The following is a 19,146-nucleotide window of genomic DNA, read 5'->3' as shown; positions in this document are numbered from 1 at the left end:
TAATCCAGTCCATTTTAGTCACTCCTGGTAAAAAATCTTGTCACTTTCTTCCTCCCTTCACCTCTGCCACCTTCAGTTCTGCCTCCTGTGTTTTTGTCAGTGCCACTATCTACAAACCATCATAGCAGGACTTACTGCCATCCTTCATCTAAATCCATTTCACTCTTGCCACTATCCTTCTGTCACAAATCACCCCTGGCACTTGTTTCCACCCGCTCCACCCTGCACACTTTTCTTCACCTCTCATGTCCAACAACATTGCTCTGGATGGTTAACCCCAGTTATTTAAACTCATTAACCTTCAATATTTCTGCTTCTACGTTTCCTTTTCCACCTGCCTCGCATGCATTCTGATTTTCATTATTCTTTCCACTGCATACCTCCACCTCTCCAGGCTTTCTCCCACCTGCTCCCTACTTGCATTACAGATCACATCATCTGCTTACACCTTAGTCCTTAGAGACTCCTGCCAGACCTCATCTGCCAGCCTGTCCATCACCACTGCAAACAAGAAGATGCTCAAAGCTGATCCCTGATGTAATCCCAGCCCCACCTTAAAGCCATCTGTCACTGGTACTGCACACCTCACCACTGTCATCATACATGTCCTACGCCAACCTCATATACTTCTCAGCCACTCCTGACTCATATATACATGATCACAGATCCTCTTTTGGCACCCTATCATATACATTGAAGCTCCTCCTGACCTCCCCTGTACTTCTCCATCAACATTTTCAAAACAAAGATCACATCCGTAGCGCTCATTTCTCTGGCATGAAACCATACTGCCGCTCAGTCATCGTCACCTCTGTTCCTTTCACCTACATGTCCATTGAAATCACCTCCAATTGCCACTCTTTCCCCCCTGGGGACACTCTCTACACTTCACCTAACTTCCTCCAAAATTCCTCTTTCTCTTCTAACTGACATCCAACCTGTTGGGCATACATACTGCCAGCATTTAACATCACCCCTTCGATTTCCAGCTTCAAACTCGTGATCCTGTCTGACACTCTCCACCTCCACAACACTGTTTATATACACTTTCTGCAAGATCCCTCCTACTCCATTTCTCTTTTTATCTACACCATGGTAGAACAGCTTCGATCCACCTCGAGTGCTCCTGGCCTTGCTTCCTTTTCCACATCCCCTGCACACATTATTTCTACTTTCCTTTTTGCCATAACACCAGCCTCCTCTCTCCATTTACCAGTTATATTACTACTATACTACATTAAAAATCACTACTCTCATTTCCACATCTGCTTTTCCTTTTCTCCCGCTGCCTCCTAACACGTCTTCACTCTTTCCTATTCTTTTTGTCTTAAGCCAACAGTAGCACAGTTTCCAGTTTCCAGTGGTGTCTCACCATCCCATTCACAACCCCCAGAGAGGAGAGTAGAGGGGGTCCACAGTCCAGCTGTTGAAATGCAGGATGAGCGAAGTGGATTCAAGAAACTCTTTCTTTGACATCGACTGTATCAATATCGAAGTGTATAGATGAATATAGGTTCAGTCTCTTTCACCTCCTTTTCATGTAAACCGAACGGGCTTATTCTTATTCTGAGAGTCTCTCAAGACTTTTACTTGCAGATTCCAGCAGGCTACCATTAACTATAGAGATCATTCGGTCAAATTGTGAATCAATCAGCCTCATTGCTGTGAATGTGTAAATGTTGCGATGCCAACTGTGCATAACGCTGCATGATTAATGCGCAGATACTGCCAGAAAAAGTAATGATTATAAGAACCATTGATAAGCTCATTTCTGCGCATATCAGCCGGCATCCACCAAGGCTTAAAATTAAGCCACTGTGGAAATGCCATCTTAAAAGGCCAAACTTAAACTAAGAAACTAGTGATGTGTGATACCACTGATTTCTTTTCTCATCCAATACCAAGTACATTTCAGCTTTGAATCAGCAATACTGATCTGACACTGATACTTTGTAGAAAAACTTAATGTGTTTGGAAAATCATACTAAAAAGTAGTGTGCATCACCATAGTGTATGCTAATCTCACCCTAGCAGTACCTGTCCCTCTCCTCCTCAAGTCATCACCAAATTCTGTGTTATAATTGACTTTTGTTTGTTTTTCACAAGATTTGTGGCCTTGCAAACCATGTCTTGGCTGTTTGTGGAGCTGAAATAGCTCCACACATGACTCCACGAGTGAGTGAGCCATTTGTACAGCCGTATTTTGTACCACTATGACAGGCAGAAGAATCCGATCTGCACACCACTAAACCGACATATTTACAACCTGGAAGAGTTATTTTAGTATCAGTTGGTAATTTCCCTCTTCATAAAAACAGGGTGGAGACTGACATGTAGCCAGCAGCTGTCTGCTAGGCCTCACTTCTGTTGAGTTATTGAACTGGACCTCTCAACCTGCGTTCTGATGATGTTGGATCATTTTGGTGAGTGAAATTCTACTATTGTTCTAGTGTGTTACTTGAAATGAATTAGCAGGTATCTGTATGTGCATGTGCAGAGCTCATAGTACCTTATTAAAAAGAAGTTTGTTTGCTAGCATTAGCTTACACTAGCATTAGCTTATAACTTAGCACTTTGACTACTCTTACAAATACACAAATAAATAAACATAGTATGCTAACGATCCAAATCCAGTCAGTGATTTCAGCATAGTCAAGTCAATCTTTTATATACAGTCTATGACATAGGCTTGTCATTGGCTCTTTATGGTTAGATAGGTTATGTAGAAAGCTGGACTTCACTTCCAGGTATACTGGGATTTCTAAAGTGAAAAGTGCCTTCGTGTTCTTATAGTATAAAGCTGATTTATTTTCTTTTGTGTGCACCATTTATGACTTTTGAGCAGACTTATATTTTTAATATAAATGTATATTTTAGAAGTGTTTAATAAATGAGGCCCTTAGGTGGCAGGAACCTGCCACAACACAAAAATCCCATAGCTTTTTGTGAAAAGAAGTGCTGCACTATACAGAGCATATCTTATAGCTGTTTTCAGTATGAGCCAGAGGGTTTGTCTTATCTAGAATGTGCATAGTGCACTCTATAGTTTGAGAATAAACTGCAAGAAGAGCAGAGGCTTTGGTTCCCAACAGCATACAAATGTGCACCAAAGCATCCCATCATTCTCACCATACGACCTCTGCAGGGATTTTAACACCAATTGCATCCATGTGGTGCTGGATGCTGCCTCATCGATTCTGCTCAGCAGTGTCATCAGTGTAGGCATGGAGTTTCAATGCTTTTTGCCTGATGCATGAAGAGTTGTTATTGAGTATTGATGGTTTACACAAAAATGATGCGACTAAGTATCTCCTCCTGAGCTCATTGACTACAAAGCTTTGGTGTTGTTAGAAATTAGAATCTGACATGGCTGATGACTTTGCGGCTGTAGATCCCAGTGGTTGTCCTTTCTTACCTGCTAATGAGGAGTACAGTGAACACGGTTCCTCCAGATACAGAGAGAGCCATGGCTGCTGGAGGAGTGAAGACGCCAAGTGGAGTTTATCTGGAAAAGGGGCACACAATAGAGAATAACATGCCGTTTAATGGGATGCAAGTAATGATAGCAGTCAGGAAATATAGATTGTGCTGCGCTTTGAAGACCAAACAGTTTTATGCATTTCAACAAGGATGCAGGGCAGGACTTGTGCAGGATCAGTGACTTCTGGAGCTTTGCTTTCCAGCTGGCAGGCAGCACAGAGGGGCACATGTGTGGCCCCTTTTTCCTGCTCCAAGTGTTTAAAGTCTGATGTTCCAAAAATACATATTTTCTCTTTACTCACATGATTTTTATCACCCAGGTAACGGTGGTTTCTCTGTGCCACTTGGTTATCTTTAATAGATTCCCTCAAACACTGAAATGTAAGACACTCTTTCCTGATGTATTTCTAAATCACACAGTAGTGAATAACTGTGCTGGTCTGCCTTAGGGATATTCTCTCGGCAGCATAATGGCCTCCTGTTAATGATTTCACCTCACCTCCAAGTCTGGCACTGAGCTTGGGTGAAAAGTAATAAAGCAATTTCCAATGTCCTCTCATTTCTTATATCCTCCTGCACTCCCTCTCTCTCTCTTTTAAGATAAAAGCACACAGAAACCCTTCAGAGACCAGAAAAAACTGAGACCCAACTTGCCATTGATGGCAAGTTGGTCTAAGGAAATATTTAATGTAAAGTTGAAAGCAAACTTCTGTGGCTATGGTGTTAAAAGTGTCTTTACTTTGGTCCAAGCTTGAACTACAGTAAATCCTGTTGATGGTAACATTACATTTTTAGGTAAGGGATTGCATAGCAGAGGGTACACAGTTCTAAAGCAGGTAAGACATGCCTCAGTCCCAACAGGCTTTACAGTGAAACATGTATAATGCATACACAGTAAGGGAATACTACATGAATATATGAAACTGGGAATCCAGAGATACATTATTGAGCACTAGGTTTCTCCTATTCTCTGCGCACATAGTGACACTGAGGACATGTGTACTTATTCAGCCATTTTGGTCATAAATGCAGAAAGCATGGTGAAGACACAGTATGGCCGACGTCCTGTCTCTGCTCTCGATGACACGACTGAAGCTGACAGAAATGCAGTGAAGTTTAAAATTCTCTCTCACTTCTTTCCATTATGACTCATACATAAGTCTGGTCTGTTGATGTAAAAATGCATGTGCTCTGAAGTGGACATACATATATTTTTAGAACTTAAATCTTCTTTCTTGTCTTTGCACGCAGTTAAACTATCTTGCAATATTAAACTGAGATTTGATTGTCATTGTGATGATTAAAACAAGTTCGATTTTTGCTTTAAAATGACTAAAAACGAGTTGTCCAACGTTTTTATCTGTTCACATTTATTTATTCAGGAGGAAGCTGTAAAACTTTGTGGAAGTTCAATACGAGTCAACGAGTCAGTGAAGCTCACTTCTGTCTGATACCCGTGAACTTTTCTGTTGGTAAGAGCTGCTGTTTTTGTTGCTGTTAGCAACTGTTAGCTGCTGTTCGTGAAACCTTCTTGGAAGTGGATCGAGTATTGTTGAACTCTTATCGAATAAAGTCTCATATGATGTGAAAATATATTCAAGCTGCTTCTCAGCCATTAGCTGGCATAATAATAGCTTATAACCAGCTGTTGTTGTTTAACCAGCTTATTGTCAGCTGTGTGAAAACATATCTAATTTGCTGACAATGAGTAATAGAATAGAATAGAATTCAACTTTATTGTCATTGCACATGTCACAGGTACAGGGCAACGAAATGCAGTTTGCATCCATCCAGAAGTGCTTTAGCCATGGTATAGATATATTACAATATATATTAGCAATAATATAGATATGTGAGTATATTACAGAAATGGGTCTATTACGGTATGTAATATGTACACGGTATGAAGTATGTTATGAATATGCTATAACTATAAGTATGTACAGGCTGTGAGTACAAGCTATGTACAGGCTATGAACAGGATATAAATATGAAAAAAATAGAATAATATTGTGTGTAATTATGTTTATGCACATTTTCATGTGTAACATGAGGTGTACTTCATATGCAGACTATCTCTAGCCACACACACACAGAATGGCAGTCCATCTGTATTCAAGATGACGGGACAAACCGGTGCTGCTCCTGTGTATTTTTAATGGATTAACTCGAAGTTCATGAGAATGCATCAATTTGTTGAAAAACATAATTGCATACCAATCAAAGTATATTTATGATTAAAACATTTTTTCTATTAAAGAACAAAAAAATGACAGAAAAATTCTGTTAACTTTCCCCCTATTTCCAGTCCAGAACTGTAAAGGTGCTTTTTACACCTATCCCCTACTATTCCCGTTCAGCATTCAATGTTTTTTTGTTTCTGATTCTGACAGACGGCCATTTATTCAAGTTCTATCGCAGATGAACAATAAATACACAGAAATATACACAATAGGGTCATAAAGTAAAAGATTAAATAGTAGAATCACTTGTTTTTGTTTTCTCACCAGGTGTAGAGTAGCTGGATTCGTCTGTTACTGTCTGCAGATATATTTTTGATGTCTTGGTTGTATTTATTTACAGAGCACCAGTGCAGTACAATATTACAGAAAAAAACCTAATGATCCCCTATGAGCAAGCATTATGAAGGGAGGGTAGGAAAGAAGAACTTCTTTTCAAGGTAAGAGATCTCTGGTAAAACAGGGCTCAGGGAGGGATAGCCATCTGCCTCGAGCTGGTTTTCATATTTTATAGTTATATGTTATGCATGTGTCATGGCTTAAGGGCTAAATTATCACATTCTGTTCTGGTCTATCTCTCTCTCTCTCCCATATATTAGTAGGTTAAACATTATCTTAATTTACCAATTATTTTAATGTAATGGTTTTTTTCTATATGTGGTAGTTATGAAACACCATTCAATAATAATAAAGTCAAATCATTTCAGTTTTGATTTATGCTAAAAGAAAAATAATACGTAGATATATTAGTGTCTCGGTTTTGGACCAGTGTACTGTTACACAGCAATAAACAATATATACATTACTGCAAATCAAACTAAGTTACTGCCCATTAGAGTTTGTGGACTTAGTGGGAGAGTAATTTCAACATAATAGAAGACTGAAATACAAAATTATACCCACTCACCTGACAGCAGTTCAGCCTGTACCTTAGAGTACTTTACTGTACCCCGGAAAGTTATTCAGCCAACCAGGAATACCTATTTGAAACCTGTTTGCAGTGAACTCTATAAAAATAGGACTGTTTTAAAAGAGGATCACTTCAAGTTGTTTTAAGAAGCGCTTCCATTTGATGTACTCTTTGGAAAGGATACAAGTACAGATACGTGTGTTAAAAAAAATCCAGTAAAAGTGTTGATCAATTTCTTTACTCAAGTAAAAGTGAAAAAGTACAGGCTCTGAAATGCACTCAAAGTAAAAAGTAGCTCCCTGAAGGACAATTCTACCATCCATTTTTATGCACAGGTAACTGGACCTTCTGCTATATTAATATGACACAAAAATGTATTTATATAAATTATGACATCACACATTTAAATCTGCAGTTTATCAGGTATCACTGAGCAGTCATTACCTTTAAATTTAACCTCTCTTCTTCCTTTCCTGTCCTGTCTTTCTCCATCTCTGAGTGCAGTTACCTCTCTTTTGTTTCTCTGCCTGAGTAACACAGCAGCTGTAACTACACACGATGGGTTTGTGTGTGTGCTGATGTTTGTTGAGATGATAGAAATGCTGTTGAAATGTTATGTCGTGGAGAACCATAAAAAATAAGTAAAGTAAAGTACAGATAGCTGAAAATTCTACTTAAGTACAGTAACAAAGCATTTGTACTTACTTCCCACCTCTGGATGCTGGTGCTACTGTTGGTGCAGCAGCACCGACAGTTAACGTGTCAGCTAATTTGAGAGAATTCTATTATTAGTTTGTTTTTTATTGTTTTCTCTCAGCTTTTCAGCTCCACCTTTTAGCCACTTCTTCCTCACTAAACTTTTTCCAAAAGGTGCGGGCGGTTGAGTTAAGAGGTCTGATTTGGGTAATCCAGTGTCAGTAATTAAAATGGGCCGCTGTAAGTGCTTGTACAGAAGCCCTTCAAGACGGCTCATCGCCCCAAAGTGCGTCGTTACATCTTGAAAATGCCAGATTACCAGTCCAGCCCTGACTACAAAGAAATACAAAAGAGCCTTAGCCAAAGGGAAGAAATTTGGATTTATAAATTATAGGTCAGTAAAGGAAATCATTTTCTTGTCTGATTTTGACTGAATTTGTCCAGGTTTGTGGACGAGTCCTCCTGCTGGTGGCGTTTTAATTCAATTCATTCACATTTCATTTCTTTATATAACCAAACAACAACAACAGGTGTTGACCTTGTAAGGTAAAGGGCCTACAGTATAAATGACCTTTATAAACAGGGGTGCACATAAGGTGCGCATTTGCTGTCAAAATAAAAGACACGCACCAGATAAGAAGTTGCAACACGCGTTTGCATACATAAGCTTTTCTGGAGGAGGACAGACATTTGTTTAGAACTCTTAAAGGTGTCGAAGAAGCTCCTTTAAGCAATTACTTGGTGTTCCTCCACCTCCAAAGAAATGTCAGAAGGAGTCTGAACCGCAAAAGAAGCGCGTATTCTCGGAAAAGAGGTTGCAGGAGGTGAGCTGGCTTCAAACAAATGATGAATGCACAGAGTTGTGGTGCAGAATATGCCGTGAAAATCCCACTCTATATGTACGCAAACGTTGCAACTTCTTATCTGGTACGCGTCTTTTATTTTGACAGCGAATGACCACTTATGTGCACCCCTGTTTATAAAGACCTTTTACTGGTAAAAAAAACCCAAAAAAACCTCACTTCCTGTGTGGAAGTTGAAGGTGGATTTACCTCTATTGGTGAAACACCTATAGAAAAGAATTCAATATGTTCATGGACGCTTGTCTTGTCCCTGATGAAGGCTTCGGATGAACACGTTGGACCTATAGGTTAAATATAGTTATGTCATGAGAATAAAGGCATTTTAAATATATATGAAAAGAGAGTGCCTTGGAGGTTTTGAATATTTCAGCTTACAATAAAAGGATAATCACATTATTATATAAAAGATTTAAAAATGTTACAAAATAGCTTTTTTGCTGTAGAAATGACTGTGGTTTAATGTAATGACATCATTTCTAATCATCTAACAATATGAGGATCATTGCCTATTACCAGAACAGATTTAAGAATTACAATAAATCAATGTCAGATTTTCGACAGCAGTCATGTCAAATGTTTATACTTGTGTATCATGAAATGTTTCTGAGATTTACTTTGTCTGTGGCTCTACACACACACTTACTCAGTGAGGAGAAGTATTGGGTCAGACAGAAAATGATAAGACTGCAGAATGATTTGTTTTGGTTTTCTCAGCAGGTGTATTTGGACTCATCTGTCACTGTCTGGGGATAACTTTTTTATCTTTGGGCAAATGTAAACAAATGACACAACACTGTCAGACAGGCTGTTTGTAGTCTTATTTCACAGCAACAACACAGTACAAAACCTCGTACCAAAACACATACAGATGTGAAACTGTGAACATACAGGGCTGCCACTTTAAGTACTAAAGATCTCCCTACCTGTTATTTTAAGAGACAAGACAATGAGTTCTTGATGTCTTAAGTTAGGTAGACCTGGCCCCACATCTCAAATCAGTTATGGCAATTCTTCAGCCTGTTTGTCCGTCAGACTGGTCTGACATCGGCCTTAACTCAGTCACTACAAAAAAGGACACCCTAACGTGGGATGATGGGTAACAGCTTCCCAAAGTGATGCCTGTCTTTCATCTCTGACTCCGACTGTTTGCAATTTGATTTTGAGCCGACTTGAAAAGGGCAGCAGCAAATAAAAGAAGATAAGTCAGGCAGAACTGAGTCACTTTATCTAATTCAAGGGTTTTCTCTCCTTTGTTGCTCTTCAAGGTACTTATTCCAGGCATAGTGAATGAGTCAATAGCATGTCAACCTTTGTGGCCTCCAAGCTGTTAGTCTATACCGAATTCTCCTCTTCCTCCAGTTATTCACATTTATATCCTTCAAAGCTGTGATTTAGTGAATCATGGCAGTGTTGCTTCTTCTAATTTTACATTTTGCTTCACCTCGTTGTTGCACTAAATTGCAATAAATATCAAAGTTGCAAGAGTATAAAAGAGTCACTAACTGGTATAAATAATGTTGCACTAACTAGTCGTCACTTTCTTGTTCACTGTGGATGGAGCAAATGCTACACGTGCATCAAAACAAGAAAGCTAGCTCACAAAACTTAACTATAAGTGTGTGAAGCACGTGATGGTGTTGGTTGAGAATTAAAAATCTACGCCAACAAGGTAGTCTATCCTATCAGATATCTTTAAACGGCAAACTGATTGCTCACTCTTATTCACTCTGGACCGTTCTGCAAGCACTCTCTATGTGAATAGCCAATTTTGGTACAGTGCCATTATTAGGATGTGAGCAGGCTTTGTGTTTATTGTGTTTATTGTATGTGTATCACACTTCAAGACACCCACAGAAAGTTCTTCAAAAAAGAGGAAGGCAGCGCAGCAGACGGCAGTTTCTAGGTTGGGACTATAATGACTGAAAGCTCAATAAGTTGATTTAGGATGTATTGAAGTGTACTTGATGATCTAAAAGCTTTCTGAAATGTAGTGAGCATGACAACTATACAAAAAGCTAAGCACAGCAGCAAGCGTATTAAAATCACTTCTGTGCTTTAGTAGGAGACAGCGAGAAGAACTGATACGACTGATTTTTACTGTCACATGTCAAACTTTTCATAGCGCACTGCTCTATATAGGAAATCCCACTTTTTAATTCTTGCAGTGCTCTTCACATTATTGAGGAAACTTACCAACAATTCATTTAATAAAATACATTTTACTGGTAGTTCACTGCATCAGTGGACTGGGTTAGGGTTAAGGTCAGGGTCATGAATGTACAACTTTAACTGTGTGGTGGCAGGCATTTCTACTCATTACTGCATCTACAACATTAATTAGCACGGTATTTCTTTAGTGCTCTGGTGGGACGAGCTGTTGACAGGGAAGCTGTAATGTCTTGTTTAACTTTGGTCAAGAACAGCAGGATTGTGACCTCTTTATGAGCTTTGAAAACCTTTTCTGGGGCAAAGACACTAAGCATTTGAAGAAACTATTATAAAACTTGACTGGTTACTGGTTATCAAGGGGGTTGCTAAGTGCAAAGACTTGTAAACAATGTAGCCATGTACCTTTTTACTATGACGATTCAAACTCTTTTCCTATAAAAAGACCAATATACACAGTAAAAATAAAGTCGTGGGCTATGTTAAGTTACATGGATATATATTTCCTTATTCTCCATTTTATTTTACACAGTGCAGTAACCAGTATAAAAATTCTGAAAAAATAACTTTATTTCATTCCCCTAAAAGATGATGGAGAGTATGTGTACCGTACAGGGTTATAAAATTAAAAAGTCACACTGTGTTTATGCTCCTTTTTTGTCACTGGCTGTTTTATGTGTTGACATGTATCCAAATAACTCAATTCATTACACCTGTCAATGCTAATTACACATAGAAATCAATAAAAGTCAATGTTTTATATACATTTTGCACAGTGTCCCAACATTTTTGAAACCAGGGTTGTAGGAAATTTGTAATAATTTCCAATATACAATTACACTTGCTCCTCTAGCTATTTATTAAGAAACATAAAACTAAAATACATGCTTATGCATTTTCCAAGAATCCCATTTGTAGCTTAAGCACATGTGTTTTATAAATCTCAGACCTGCTTAAGCACCTGGGTACAGCACCTGCTTTGCAATTTCATATGACAGAGCAAGTTGGGGTTCATGCAGGAATAGCAATGTACCAGAAGAAAACAAACCAAGTTTTTAGAAGACAAGTTCACGGAAGCTGCAGAGAAGGTTATAGCCAGGCACATTTTTCATTTCAGTATGAGTCGCTGCTGAAAAAAGCAGGACAAAATGCCCAAACTGCAAAGTTCATCACAGGTTCAGACAGATATACATCTCAACCTGCAACAACCATACATATATTTGCTAAGAAATACAAAAAGGTCAAAAATCTTCATGAATTTGGCAGCTTAAGAGCACCTTAAGTTGCCAATAGGCAGTACCCTAGAGATCAAGGACTTCTGCTTTATCTCTACAACAACAGCTTTCAAGATGATACATAAGATTAGGTGCAAAAAAGAGAACATTTAAAGTCAAATGTATGTAAAACTGCTCCAACATGAATCCAATGTGCTGGGCACGTCAAGCTCTTACGTTACGACTCTAGAAACAAAAGTCTAATAAAGAGTGTGCTGTCCTCACACAGACTCCAGCTCCATGTTTTTCAGAGCCTCACTTTTTAAAATCAGATTCCACAAGTACATTAAAACAAAAATAGCTCTAAAAGAATCGCTAATGTCTGAGTGATGGAGCAGAGTGATAAAACATTTCACTGTGTGGTGGAACAGTTTCATCTCTCTCATCAAAGTGTCTTAGTGATGTTGTCACTGTAGGTTATTTAAGGTGCCTACCACAATTTAACTAACATCTTTAATTACATAAAAAGGGACTTCTGACCTCCTAAAAGATATTCCCTCAGTCTCATTTTCTCCTCTGTCTATTTCAAATGCAGAAAGGCAATGTCGCAGAGAAACATTAGGGACTTTGGACTTTATCCAGGTGGAAGCTTCTCCTCCCCCCTTTCATCTGCAGGTTTAGAAGTTTTGACTTCTACTTCTCATCATACAGTAGAGGTCTCTTGTGTCCTTCAATCTGCATTATTATTAGGCTGAGCTAGCAACATTGCTGCTTAAACACACACTATGGAGAGAAATGGGCAGGCTAGCGAATACAGCAGTGATGACAGAGGTGTGGATGATGAAGAAGAGTGGGAAGAGACGATGAAGTCATTAAAAATGGAAGTTGATGTTGAACAAAAACGTGATAAATAATGTGTGGTTTAAACTTGTATGATCATCATTAAAAAAATGAAAAAGAATATTTGAATAAGTACGAAACCAAAATGTAGTACACCAATCGTATACATGGGCATAAGCAATTAGGTATTCATAAACAGTTAGGCTAAGTTTGGTTTCCAGCCAGTGACTGAGTAACACCATCTTTAGTCCATAAACAGAACAAGCGGAGAGATATCCAACCGTTAATGATAGAGGTCTTCACCAAAAACATGCTATACACTCAAAAAATACAAAGTGCTGTTCAATATACGTTCAACAACTACTTTATTATGTACGCCCATCCAACTGATGCAAATAGCTGATCAACTAATCACATGGAATCAACTCAGTGCATTTAGACAAGTAGACATGCTGATCCAGGTTTTACAGAGAACGGTCTGAAAAAGAGAAAATATCTCGTGTGTGGCAGTTTTATGAGCAAATAAGCCTTGCTGATGTCAGAGGTCACAGAACAATGGTCAGATTGCTTTAAGTTCATAGGAAGGCAAAAGTAACTTAATAACAACAATCAGAAAAGCTTCTCTGAATGCAGAACATACTGTATCAAACTTTGAAGCAGCAGAAGACCACACCAGGTGCAACTCCTGTCAGCTAAGGACAGCTAAAATGCTGCTAATGCCTGCTCTGATATGCTACTGGTGGTGTTATGGTGTGGGGGATATTTTCTTAGCACACTTTAAAGCCCTTACGTCCAGCTAGCATTGTTGATATGACACAGCCTACCTGAGTATCACATATATCAAAGCTCAAATCATCTCAAACTGGTTACTCAAACATGACAGTGAGTTCGCTGCCCTAAAATCACCTCCAACTTTGCTAGATGCAATGCAATAGAGCACCTTTGGGACAAACCAGCACACCGCAGACCACGGCCTCTCTGTGTGAGGATCTAAACGTATTCTACGCTAGATTCGACGCAGCGAACACCATGAGACCGGACAGTGTGCGCACCGCGGATGACGTCAGTGCGCACACTGTGTCTGAGGAGGATGTGCGGAAGTGCTTCAGGAAGGTGAACGCACGCAAAGCTACTGGTCCGGACGGGATTCCCAGCCGCGTCCTCAAGTCATGCGCGGCTCAGCTGGCTGGAGTGTTCACGCACATCTTCAACCTTTCCCTCTCTCTGTCTGTAGTCCCAGCCTGCTTCAAAATGGCCACCATCGTCCCTGTACCCAAATCCTCCACCATCTCCTCATTGAACGACTGGCGACCTGTAGCCCTGACCCCCATCGTAAGCAAATGCTTCGAGAAGCTGGTCAGGGACTTCATCTGCTCTGCACTACCCGACTCACTGGACCCTCTACAGTTCGCATACCGCCACAACAGGTCCACTGATGATGCCATAGCCCTGACACTACACACTGCCCTGTCACACCTGGAGAAGAGAGACACGTATGTGAGAATGCTGTTTGTAGATTACAGCTCAGCATTCAACACCATCGTTCCCTCGAAGCTGGACAGGAAACTGCAGGATCTAGGACTGAGCAGCTCCCTCTGCAGCTGGATCCTTAGCTTCCTGTCTGACAGACGCCAGGTGGTCAGACTGGGCAGCATCACCTCATCCCCCATCACACTGAACACTGGTGCTCCACAGGGGTGTGTACTGAGCCCTCTCCTGTACTCACTCTACACCTATGACTACACGGCCACTAACAACTCCAACATCATTGTGAAGTTTGCGGACGACACTACAGTGGTGGGTCTTATCACCAACGGTGATGAGACGGCTTACAGGGAGGAGGTCAGCGCCCTGACCCACTGGTGTCAAGACAACCATCTCACCCTCAACGTCGCAAAGACAAAGGAGTTGATAGTGGACTTCCGGAGGTGCAGAGAAGTACACACCCCCATCACCATCAACGGCGCTGCTGTGGAGAGAGTGAGCAGCTTCCGGTTCCTTGGTGTACATCTGGCTGAGGATCTTACGTGGTCAGTACACACAAACAAAACAGTGAAGAAGGCGCAACAGCGCCTCTTCTTTCTCAGGAGACTGAAAAGATTCGGCATGAGCCCCCGCATCCTCAGGACCTTCTATCACTGTGCCATTGAGAGCATCCTCACTGGATGCATCACCACCTGGTATGGCAACAGCACCGCCTACAACTGCAAAGCTCTCCAGCGAGTAGTGCGGTGCTCTGAACGGATAATTGGAGGTGAGCTTCCCTCCCTCCAAGACATCTACAGGAAGCGGTGCCTGAGGAAAGCGGGGAGGATCATCAAGGACTCCAGTCACCCCAGCCATAAACTGTTCAGACTACTTCCATCAGGAAGGAGGTTCTGCAGCATCCGGTCCCGTACCAGCAGACTGAGAGAAGCTTTTTCCACCAGGCCATCAGACTGCTGAACACGTCATAGACACCTCAGCTTCACTACTGGAACTTCAACATTATGCACTCCATACTGTACAGTAATGCCACTGTTTTGCACATGTCTCACTCTGTATATTTTATTTTATATATTTTATTTATTGTTTACTCTATTTAATTTGTAAAATATGTGTACACACACACACACACACGTAGAAAAATATTTAGTATACACATCCAGAAATGCATATACTATTATATATTGTACATATATTTATTAGTTTCAGATGTAGCCATTCTTGTATTTTGCTTGTTTATATTATTGTATTTTGCACAACTCTGTTGCTTGTGAAGCTCGCACACAAGAATTTCACTCACATGTGCTGTACCAATGTACCTGCACATGTGATGTGACAATAAAAGTGATTTGATTTGATTTGATTTGGTGGGATGGGGGAGTCATGTCATGGATGTGCAGCCAACAAATCTCCAGCAACTAGTGATGGAAGGTTAACGAGGGTCCGAGCCAGCACTAGCAAGGGGTACCTAATAAAATGTCAGGTGAGTGTGTATTGCTAAAAGTGTTTTTGGAAAGAGAACCAGCAATGAAGCTATATGAAAAAAACCTATATGAACTGATTTGGAAATACTGAAATCTAACTATAAAAACTCATAAAACTTCCTTCCCAGAACTAAACTTTTGAGATAAAATTAAATACAAAATGTTTTCTTCTGATGAAAAGAAGAAGAGCTTTCAAACGCCTCTGCCTGCATTCACAAAATTAAAACAAACAAAATTAAATAAGAGGTTTTTCAAAAGAACACCATCCACTTTCAGCACAATATACTAGTACACAAAGACTATACATATATGTACATACTTTCATTAGTACACTACATATGAATTTCACCGCCTGATTAATCATAGTGGTGAGGTGAGCACTTACTGCAGAGTATCTGTGAATTCTGCACTGAGCAGATAAGCAGCAGAGAGAGGATGGATGACACTGGTGCCTCTAATGCACATAGTAAATCCATCAATAGAAAAAGTGACAATTTAACTCATAGAAAACACCAGAACGTGTGATTTTAGTCTGCAAATCCTGAAAAACATGTCAGTGCTAGCTATTAGCTACCTAGCGAGTAATCACGTACTGCTTCCACTGGCTAAAAACTGGTTGGTGGCCCCTCCCTTTCCACTACATAACCAATATAGCAAACACTGAGGGCGTGTTTCACACTTCATTTCTTTACCATTGTGAGTACACCATCCTGGTACTCCTAAGGCACTTCATGTAGTCGTACTTGATAGAGCGGCTGCACTTATGCACTCATAATAGGAGCTGTAAGTATGTGAGTACACCATTTAAAACAGAGCCACTGTCCACACTGTATCAAGTACATCTGTAGGTAATATAATCCCTAATGCTGATGGTAGAATGTATGAGCTGTTTTTTAAAAAACAAAAATCTTTTCTTCAAAGTTAAAATCAGACTTAAGACTCTCAGTTGTGTTTAGTAAATTGTGTATTCTACATCCTCTATCAACTCGTGTCTTTTGTGCTTCTTTTACAGCAGGCTCCTGAGATAAGTGTTTAAAAGTTCATTTGAAGGATGAGCTATTTTAAAGAATATATTTCAGAATGCAGGTACCTGCAGACAACCTTCGGCTGATATTGAGCACAGAGAGCAATGGATTAAATCTAAGATATGCCGACAAGTAATAATGAGCTGGACTCTGTCACAGTCCACTGAAACGTGCTGCGTGCTGGAGAGCTTCTGCTCTACCCAGACCCCACCTCTGGTGTTTACTCCTGTTTCTATCAAGTGTAGACAAAGAAAACCCTGAAGGAAAGAAACCAACTGATCTGACGACTCATCGAGACAATGTGACAGCACAAGAATACCAGAGTGACGCACGTCATGAAAGTCTATTGTAGTACTAATGACATTACTTATGACACACGATGACACAAAGCAAACTCCCATAAGACGAGAACCAGAGAGTGGCACAGCTGCGGTGCAAACGAACCTGGAAAATCTAAAGCGTTGCTTTGAACTCACTGCCAAAAAAAAGGAGGAAAAAAGAAAAAATGGGATCATCGGGTCTGCACCTGGTATGAGAGATGTACTCCAAATGATTGAGATGAATCACAGCACGCCAGTTCCAGTAATGCTCTCATTTAGCTTGCAAGAGCACAGAAAGAAGTCAATAATCAGGTAAAAGAAAAAACTAGAGGCCGGGGGAAATCAATACAGAGAAAGAGAACTGAAAACAAAAACCCTGCTGTCACATGCTCAATAAGGCACATCAGCTCCAGCACTTCAAACTGCTGTTTTGAGACTGCAGTTTAAAAAAAAAATCTTCCAAGTTGTCCATCTGAGAGGGAATGAAAATACCACTTCACTGCTCTGGAGTTTTGTTGATAACAGAGAGCATTTCCATTATCTCTACACAAGTCTGTTTATGTAAATCTCATTCCTCTCTCATTCCCTTCCCTGCCTTGCTGTGATGGCCGGCCTTCAGCGTGAGTGCTGAATCTAAAAGGCAGCTGGCAGTTTATAGACAAAGAAAATAAAATAAATAAATAAAAATACCAATTAAGTGTGCCGTACAATCTGTGCTTGTTCCTCTGATTACAGGCATTATCACTGTGGTAAATATAGTTTGAGAAATTAAGAGGCGGACTCGAGGAAACTCACCATAAGGCTTCATGGAGCATTAGCATGATTTTAATTACAGTTTTTATCGCAGTGGAATCATATCATTGCTGGAAGGTTTTTTTCCTTTCTTTTTTTTTTCTTTTTTTTTGACTTGACAGCTTAAGTGTTTCTGTCTAACAGAAGGCTGTTGGCTAAGGACTGGCCAGATGAGACACCCCTTTCGATAAGATGTGTCTAATGTGCGTCCGGGATATGGATATACACAGTGGCTGATAAATTCTTACCATTTCTATTTACCAGCATCTCTCTCTTTATTTAAGGACACAGCTACATTACCTGAGGTGTCTGTTATTCATTCATGTTTCTGGCCCTTCACCTTCTTGTCACTGTGATAACTTCAACTCATTTGGCTGTTGAGCTTGATTACAGTTTGTTCTATTAATAAAAAACAGAACACAATTAAAGGGGGGAGGGGGGTAAATAAACAAACAAAAAAAATCAATGAACGATTAAGAGGTTCGTGTGGTTAAACAAAAACTTGTTAACCTCTCAACCCTCATCCACATCAAGGAAGAGAATCCTTTGCGCACTGGTGCACCAGGAGCGCATACAGACTGAATTAATTTAAAGCGCCAGAATTTAGGAAGGAGACGCACACACGCCCAGAGGCGCACGAATATAGACGGGCGCACACACACACTCACACACAAATACACAGGCAGCCCATATTTTTGACTGTTAACTAACATTGTTGGAGATAAGCGTGGAATCGATGAAATGTCTTTATAGTTTAAGATATCATCTGAGCGTAAAGAGGTCGCTCGGCACATCAAAGTTTAAATCGTCAGCATACTTTGGTGCTCAGCCTGCCTTTTATTCGGCACGCTCCATTCAGAGGTGCGCTGGTGAGGGGCAAAAACGCACGGAACGAAACAAGAGACGTCACCCGAAATGCAGGCGAGACAAAGATTTTTCTTTTTTTAAACCACAACATTTTAAGGAAAAGAAACACAAAAATTGTTCAGCTCGAACTTTACCTGCACCTGCTGATGGCCGCGAGCATTTCACGCATGTCCGCGCATTCTGGGAATAAGGGTCCGCAATGGTTGAGTTTCCCCTCAGACTGGCGTTGCTGTAACAGCGACTTCCATCCAGATTTCTTTCTTTTCTTTTCTTTTTTTAAAGACAACACCTGCTGATCCGCGCGTACATATGCCCGCACAAACAACTGGTAGTGCTCTGTCAGCGGATTCCCAACTATGGGCTGGACGCGCTGCTGCGCAATGACGCACGCCAAGAACTCGCAGCTGATTTGGAGTCTCCAAAGATGCCCAAGATGAATCCCAGAAGACCTGTCGTGATGCTGTCGGCTGTGCGTTGCCCTTCATGTAGTGTATGAAGGGGAGGCGATATTGTATGGCTCAACTAAAACACTGACTGCTTTGTGGGGGTTTTTGTTTGTTTGTTTGTTTGTTTTGCTTTTTTGCTATGACGTGACACAAGATTAACTCCAGGCATTTATAGATCGTTGAAAAAAGATCATAGCCCAAAAATGGAGCTGGCACACTGTATGCACAATTTCAGATATAGTTCTATTTCTGTTGTGGCACTTTGAGGAAATCGTGCGACAATAACAGTGTCAGTGTGTGTTAAGCGCTTCAGCAGCA

The 19,146-nt window shown here is 40.3% G+C and overlaps 1 protein-coding gene across 1 annotated transcript in view; it reads right to left on the bottom strand.

Annotated features, from left to right (window-relative positions):
* Nucleotides 1-18,882, bottom strand: part of LOC120741716 (gamma-aminobutyric acid receptor subunit pi) — a 74,074-nt gene extending 55,192 nt beyond the window's left edge. The window contains exons 1-2 of the mRNA XM_040044735.1: nucleotides 18,517-18,882; nucleotides 3,416-3,505 (exon numbers count right to left, since the gene is read on the bottom strand). Coding sequence (XP_039900669.1) covers nucleotides 3,416-3,468 — 53 coding nt within the window. The 5' untranslated portion in view covers nucleotides 3,469-3,505; nucleotides 18,517-18,882. The remainder of the gene's footprint in view (nucleotides 1-3,415; nucleotides 3,506-18,516) is intronic.
* Nucleotides 18,883-19,146: the final 264 nt, after the last annotated feature.

Source organism: Simochromis diagramma, unplaced genomic scaffold (genome assembly GCF_900408965.1).
Source record: "Simochromis diagramma unplaced genomic scaffold, fSimDia1.1 OVJJ01000486.1, whole genome shotgun sequence".
In the NCBI taxonomy this organism is placed as follows: Eukaryota; Metazoa; Chordata; class Actinopteri; order Cichliformes; family Cichlidae; genus Simochromis; species Simochromis diagramma.
This window is presented reverse-complemented; position numbering and strand designations above follow the sequence as displayed.